General features: G+C 47.5%; 1 protein-coding gene across 1 annotated transcript; it reads left to right on the plus strand.

Moving 5' to 3' along the window:
• Window positions 1–5465: 5465 nt before the first annotated feature.
• LOC119886723 lies at window positions 5466–7932 on the plus strand (the record flags this gene model as incomplete). Its single annotated transcript, XM_038697641.1, is given in 7 exon segments — window positions 5466–5908; window positions 6078–6189; window positions 6479–6573; window positions 6698–6960; window positions 7046–7078; window positions 7557–7633; window positions 7845–7932. Coding segments are annotated over 5 exon segments (699 nt in total). The 5' UTR covers window positions 5466–5709.

Here is a 7932-nt window from a genome sequence, read left to right on the forward strand (position 1 = left end):
CAGGATATCAGAGAATGAATTGGTGGTTTATGGCTCAGCCGTTCTGTGGGGAGAAAAGAGTCAGATTGAGGCTGGAGGTGACCTGCTGGAGGGAGAAGGGGTCAGATCGCCCCTTTTCCTGTCCTGTGGACTGTCTTTAGTGACACCTTTACAGCTAGAAAGGTTCACTAAGGCTCTCTGAATACACAATCCTTAAGCGATTCATTGTCTGATTGAGTCTCTTTCGGTCCTTACCAACACCAGGCGATGTCTCTGGGTTTTACATGTGAAAGAGGTCAACTCTCGGGGAGGGAAACTTCCCTCCCTCTTTTGACACCATCTGACCTTCTTTGAAGTGCGTCTGGTTGCGTTCACAACAGTCCCCCCTTTCGAGCCGGTATTCGCTCTGATAGGGAACACCGGGTCGAAGATGAGGAGCAACCAGCGCAGGTGCTGGTCCGGTGTTGATCAGGTGTTGGTCAGATGCTGGTCCGGTGTTGATCAGGTGTTGGTCAGATGCTGGTGAGTTAGAAGGGATCAAGCAGGGGAGAACAGGTGGCAAAACACAACAACATCTGGGATCAGGTTGGTGTCCTTCTAGAGTCGCTAAGTGTTGAGTGGCTCTATTAGTATACTAATTCTAGAATAGCAGGGGCCATTATGTTTTCTGGTCTGCTGTATTCACGGTCCTCCTCCACCATTTCTAGATCTGCAGCTGGTCTTCGTTTAGAGGCCCTATTACCTAGAAGGGCGGCCACTCCCCGGGTGCATTTGTCTAGTTTGCCTTGCAGAGCCTGGGTACGCTTGATATAGAAGAAAGCCAAAAATGAACAAGTAACCTAGAATGATGGTGGTGGCTAAGATTGAGTCGGGCCCGGACCATGAGTGGGCTAGGGGTTGACTAAGGGTGTAATTTGTGGTGGCAATTTCACGGAGCATGTCATCAATAGGGGTCACATCAATTGTTTGGGCTCCTTTGTATTGTATCTGAGTGATAGTGTCAGGGTTTAACTCTAGAGAGCGGGTACCAAAGAAGTCAGGTACTTCAATCTCGCTCTCATATTGCTCTGGGTTCAAATGATAGAGGGCTACCTCTTCTATGTGTAGAATGGCATTCTCTGGTACGTCTACCCACATGGTTTGGTCGGGTAGTTGGATGCGAGTGGCGGTGTCATGCAGGTCGTAGGTCAGGGTGGCCGTTCTAGCGGGGGTGTTTACTAGCCAGCGGTTCCCAATTATTTCGGCCTGAGTCTTAGTGACTTTGGCCCGGGGTGTGAGTGTTGTGGGACACCGGGCGTGTTCCGCCATGGGTTTGAGGCCGCAGATCCCATCCGTGTTGTCGCGAAGGAACGGCTTACTGGGACACAGATAGTGGATTTCTCTGGTGAGGGTGCACATATGTAAATTTGGAGCCAGGTGTAGTTCAGGGTCGCTGTCATGGTAGGCAATGACAGCAGGTGTCTCCACTTTAACGTGTGTACTACCTTGCCAGAGCCCCACGTTTACCACATCCTTGAGTCTATAGATGTTTTCCGAGTTAATTATGGGAAGATTGACGAGGAAGGCTACTTCCCTTTCTTCCGGGTCAACGTGGATGGGCACGGCACTACCCAGCGTGTAAGCCAAGTGTGTTTGGAGTGGGGTAATAGTGTCTCTAGTGGCGTCCGCTAGTAGGTCCTGCACTAGAGAGACGGGCACTAAGTAAGGTGGGATCTTTCCCATGGCCAGTTGATCCACGGAGGAGCTAGTCTCTCGCAACATATCTGCCATTAGCATGCTGACCAATAGTGTGTGGGCATAATCTGCCCTGACTGCCAGGATGAGATCGTTTACTGCTAGCAGGGTTCTGTTTAGAGCTTCACTGTGGGTGTTAACGACTAGAATGGTGTCCTTCAAGGTCTTTCCTAGAGTTTCTACTTGCCGCTGCTGGTAGTAAACTTGCTTCCTGATCTCTGGGAGTTCAGACTCTAGTTCGCTGACGTGGCGCCTGATTGTGTTTAGACTAACGGCGTTGACTGAGGAAAGTCCTATACTGAAAAGGGTTCCAACGGCGGCAGCTGCAGTGAGCAGCCCTCCGATGAACCGCTTGGATCGGTGATTGTACCCCCTAGTTCTGATTGGGTTAGGGTGAACTTTTGCAGTTGCCGCAACACGTGTGTTATATCTGCTTCCGCGTGTTCTGCGACCACTCTGGACCAGCGGCTGGTGTAGAAGGAGGCCTCTTTGGCAGAGGTTGGGAGGTTTTTCTTACATACCTCCTTAGGGCTCAGTTTTACAAACACTTTCTGTGTGTGCAGGCGGCAATTGGTAATCAACAGCCCAGGCTGTCCTTTAAGTACCACCCCAGAATTCGGCCCTGGCTCCACAATCCCAGGATGGATGGTGGTGATTGCCAGGTTGAGTGTCAGCAGAACAAGCAAAAACGTCATCTGTTTGGAAAGAACGCACGCGGTTAGGGCCATTTTGAATGTATAGTACAGGTCAGTCTTAATGGGTTTCACTGGTTCTATTGGCTGGAGTTTCCCCCCTTTCCTTTATTTGGCCCGTATGAGAGCTCGAGGTCAGCTACGAGATCGTGAATTCTGGGAATCTGTGTGTTTCGAAGTTTGATTAGACAACCCCCCCACTCGTACCTGAGTGGTGGGTGGACTCCTCGCAGAGGAACCCTTGGCAGTGGTTAGAGCTGTTAATGGTAGCCCGAGTAAGAGATACCTGGCTTCTCAATCTTAGGTTTTAACCTGGCACGCACAAATAATCTCTTTCTTTAACCACTAACCGCTCTCGTTACTGATTAATTATTAATTCAAGTGGACGCTGGCGTCCCCGACGTGTCCCATGGGGTTTTGGTGTGGCTTGATTTGGTTGCGGTGAACCCATTTGAAGGTGGGTTCCTTGTGATTCTTTTGTACTCTGATTTGGTACACGACTGGTGAGAGTTTGTCTGTGACCACATGAGGTCCTGTCCAGTGGGGGAACAACTTACGAGCACGCCTTCCTACATTCTGGCTGTCCCTTTGCGCTAGTGGGGCGAAATTGAAATACCACACCTTGTCTCCCACTTGGAGCTCATGGTGAGACGCCTTTTGGTCGTAGTAGGCTTTTCTCCCTTCTGCACTTTTGTTCAAGTTGTGTTGGGCAAAGGCGAACGTGTCCCTGAGGTGTTTACTTAGATCGGTCATATACTGGTGTGTCGTATATGCGGTGGCGATGCTAGCTTCGCCTGGCTGGTAGAGCAGATGCAATGGGAGAGTCATTTGTCTGCCAGTCATCATTTCGAAGGGAGAGATCCCTGTTGCCGTGTGGGGTGTCGCTCTGATTGCCATCAGTACCAGGGGCAGTTTTACATCCCAGTCCTTGTGATTAGCAGTCACATATTTCTTTAATATGTTGACCACTGTTCGGTTTGCTCGCTCCACTTGGCCAGAGGACTGAGGGTGGTGGCTGATGTGGAAGTTGGCTTCCACACCGAGCAGCTGCCACAGCTGTCGCATGACCTCAGCTGTGAAATGCGTGCCTCTGTCTGAGTCGACGCGACAGGGGAGGCCAAATCGTGAAAAGATGTGATTCATTAGCAAGTATGCGGTGGTTTGGGCCGTATCGTTAGGCGCCGGTAAGCCCTCCACCCACTTGGTGAATGCGCAAGTGACTGTGAGGAAATATTTATTTCCTCTGGCTGATTTGGTTAGAGGCCCCACCCAGTCGATCTGTAGGTCTGACCAGGGGAAAGAGATGCCTTTCCGTTGTAATGGGGCTCTGTGAAGCGGTGTTGCAGGTTGGAATTGGCAGCATACCAGGCAGCCTTTGATGTAGTCTGCTACATCTTTTCGCATGTGTGGCCAATACGCTACCTGTTTGAGTGCGTGATGTGTTGCGTTGGTGCCTTTGTGGCCCGCGCATGGCGAGTCATGGGCGTGTATTAGCATAACCCCCCTATGGCTCTGAGGTACCACGAACGCAGGTGAAGTGAGGGCCTCAGAGACATACACAAGGAGGCCCTTGACGAGGCGGAGAGACCGGCGTACGCGGTAGAGATCATTGAGACCGGGCGTGGAAGCAAGGTCATCGACTGGGGTTGTGGGAGTTTCCAATTCAGTAAGGTAGAGTACCATTTTGTGAATGGCAGGATCCTGAGCCTGCAGAGCGACCAAATCCGAGTTTGTGAAGGCAGGAGCTACGGAGACCGTAGTTGGATGAGGGGCAGTTGTCTGAGGCGCATGGGCCGCTTGAGACCTGGTGACCGCGCAGACTGTAGGGGCGGGCGGGTTTGGGCATGAGTCTGCCTGGAACTGCCAGGGTGTGCCGTCGATGGCACCTTGTTTGGCTAATGCGTCTGCCAAATCGTTCAGGTCTTTGTCCTGGCCAGGGACTCGGGAGTGGCCCCTAACTTTCTTCCAGTAAACCCGCAAGTCATGTGTGTTTACTAGATATTCGCAAGCTATGAATAGCTCTTTGTGTTTGACCGGTTTCCGACCTGATGTCAGGAAACCGTTGTGTTGCCATGTTGGTAGGTGACAAGAGAAACTGAGGCGTGCATAGTTGGAGTCAGTGCACAGCACAAGAGTTTTGACGTTGTGTGCAACTGCCATTTCAAGTGTGATCAGGACGCCCGCTATTTCAGCGTATTGGGATGACTGAGATCCCAAGTGGAACCGGCGGGGTCCGTATGGGGTATCGTGGATCCATGCCACGCCCACGCCAGCACGGACATGTGTCTCGTGGTGAAAGGAACAGCCGTCCACATATGCCGTGATCATGCCTTTGCAGACGTTATCATCGAAGTAGTGGTGGCGTGTGTCGCTGGGGGGTGCGGGGTTGTAAAGTACCGCGGCATGTGAGGGGGCATCGTCAGAGCAGCGCCGGCAGGCTGCTAGCTCTGTGCCCAAAGGTGATTTCCTATTTTGTGCATAACGCACCTCTATGTCGAAACTCTGAAGAGCCATCAACCACGAGGCGACGCGGGCATTGGTGACTACCCCATCCCTAATGCGTTGGCTATTAAGGATTACTAGGGAGTAACAGGAATGACTTAAGACAACACAGAATGAGGTTAGAAAACTAGTTCAAGATTACTTTCTTATGGGTCTGCTAGTCTTCAAACATCACTAAAGGATAACAACAGGGTTATTACTTACTAAACTCAGAGGCTAACACTGCTGCTCACTTAGCAAGGTTATTATTTAAACAGAATAAACACAGTTATACTGGAACCTTGCTTGGTTTGAGTAACAGGGGTTTTTGTGGTCTTCTCTGCATTCCTGGCTTATCGCACAGGATATCAGAGAATGAATTGGTGGTTTATGGCTCAGCCGTTCTGTGGGGAGAAAAGAGTCAGATTGAGGCTGGAGGTGACCTGCTGGAGGGAGAAGGGGTCAGATCGCCCCTTTTCCTGTCCTGTGGACTGTCTTTAGTGACACCTTTACAGCTAGAAAGGTTCACTAAGGCTCTCTGAATACACAATCCTTAAGCGATTCATTGTCTGATTGAGTCTCTTTCGGTCCTTACCAACACCAGGCGATGTCTCTGGGTTTTACATGTGAAAGAGGTCAACTCTCGGGGAGGGAAACTTCCCTCCCTCTTTTGACACCATCTGACCTTCTTTGAAGTGCGTCTGGTTGCGTTCACAACATAATCAATACCTTTTTACACATTTTTCTTATTTGATTTTGCTTTGTTCATGCAATACATTGTACTCTTTATTTTTTTCTGTGCTATTATAGCTATAAAAAACAAATGAAGCAGTGGTGCGTTGTACGGTTCAGTAGTGGTGGCACAGAAATAGTGCCCCATACATGGATCAAAGGGGAGACCGTTTTATGGCCCCCTTATCCCCCTAAGGAATCAGCCAAGGTCCGTGCTGCAGTCAAGCGGAGGGATGAGCCTACTGAAGGGTGGCACACTTACGAGCCAGTCAGGCTCCTCATAAGCCGTGGTGAGTGTTTCTAATAATAATAATAATACATTTTATTTGTAACACTTACCTTTGAAAAAAAATCTCAAAGTGCTACAATGTAAAAAAACTCATATAAAATTAGCAAAGTTAAATTAATAGTGTAAAAAAAAACATTTCTCTGTACCTGACAGTAACTCTGTATTTGTAGATACTTTTAAGGAAGCACAGAGGAGCATGCACAGATATCTGCAGGAACTCTGTGACACGACAGATATTCAGTCGGAGGAAGAAGCTCAGTGCAACCTGAAAAGAAAAACAAGGTAATACTGAGTACTAACCCTGTAACACGCCAACCCTCAGATGTCAGTTTCCAGGGGATTTAGTTTTTTAGATTATTATGATTTTTTGCCCAGGTATGATAATGGGGCCCGGGTTACAATCTATAATTTATAACATTAACAACGTCTTCATTGTATTTCTGATAATTTTTTTGTCATCTTAACTGGAACAAAATTTCAGAATTTCTTCTCTGATTCTAAGGTTTTTAACATTGCTGTAACTTAAATCAAAATAAACAATTTATTTTATTTATGATATGTTCACGTTTAGGCCAAATCCCATCTACAATAACTCAGACTCTGAGGACAACATTGAGCAACCAAAAAAAACCAAATATCCCCAGGCTCCTAAAGTTTTATTTCTAGGTATAGTATGCTACATTGTGATGTGTCTGTGTGTAACAAGGTAAGCTTTTGTGGACAATCTATTTGAGCATTATAACTTCTAACCCCCTGTTATTTTACCAACTGCTTTTTTTTCACCAACCAGCTTCTACCACTCTGCAGTCTGCCCCCCATCCCTCAACCAGCCTCCAACCGATTAATGACCCCGCTCATGCCCCAACCAGCTGGCAGTTGCCTCCACAGCTCGAGTCCTATACCAGTGCCCACCTTTCACCCTTCCCACATGATGACTTCCAAAATGACCTGCCTCCAAGATCATATGCAAGTCTACAACCTTCCCAGCAACTCCAGGAGTGTGTAGGATTCCCGGCCCTGCACTCAATCCCTTTCAGGGATTATCTCCAGAAGGTATGTTTAGATAAGGGAGTTTCAACACATTGTATTCGTAATTTCAAACGCCAACATCTTGTCATTTGGATTCATTCTGTCACAGATACCACGGATTCTGCAAGGCAACTATTGAAAGGCAAGTGCAAAACTGCTATGCTTTGATATTATCACAGGATTTCAAAGGAATGTCCTAGTGGCAATTACAGCGCAATGAACATACAACAATTGCTTTACATCATGTCTCTGCCACACAACCATAATAATCATTGATGGTAACCTACAATACCCCAGAAAACAAGACTCATCAATCAATCATAAATAAAGGCAATGTCCATGCATCTTTATGGGAAGGAGATTGTCACAGAACTTTCATCTGTATTTATCTAGCTAGTTTAGAGAAGTGTAACATTCTTATAACCAAACTGAATCACATTAAAACATTTTTTCAAAACCAATATAGATTTAACATACCTTAATTTTCTTATTTTGTCATTAGATGTGGCCTTGCAGAGATTAATCAGAGGTGAGGGGCCTAAGTGAAGAATTTAAGGCCTTCCGCCGGTCACGTAGTTGTTGCCAACCTCGGAATGTTGGGGTTCTGTCTGTGCCAGCAGATTTGCCTGTTCACGCTATGGAGGAGCTGGACCGTGCAGAGGCAACACTCCAGTCCCAGGAGGCCAAGAAAACAGTGGTAATTACTTAATGGTCATATAATTCTTTCTCACTCACAAAAGTGTCACTGATTGGTTAAACTGCAATCCGTGTTTCACTAACTTCAATAAATGTCACGCCTAAACTACTACATCATCTTTGAAGAAGAAAAAATTATCATGCACACACACACATAAGCATGTACGCACATTAACCTCACTTAAAACTGTAAATACTTTTCATATTAAAAGGTGTCACACTTCGCTATAATCGGAGGGACCACACTGGAGGTGCGAGTCCGTCGCATGCTAAGCTATGCTCTGACCAATGAGCTGGCAT

Source organism: Micropterus salmoides, unplaced genomic scaffold (assembly GCF_014851395.1).
Source record: "Micropterus salmoides isolate LMB-PRFRI ecotype aquatic unplaced genomic scaffold, ASM1485139v1 Ms_hic_scaffold_4, whole genome shotgun sequence".
NCBI lineage: Eukaryota > Metazoa > Chordata > Actinopteri > Centrarchiformes > Centrarchidae > Micropterus > Micropterus salmoides.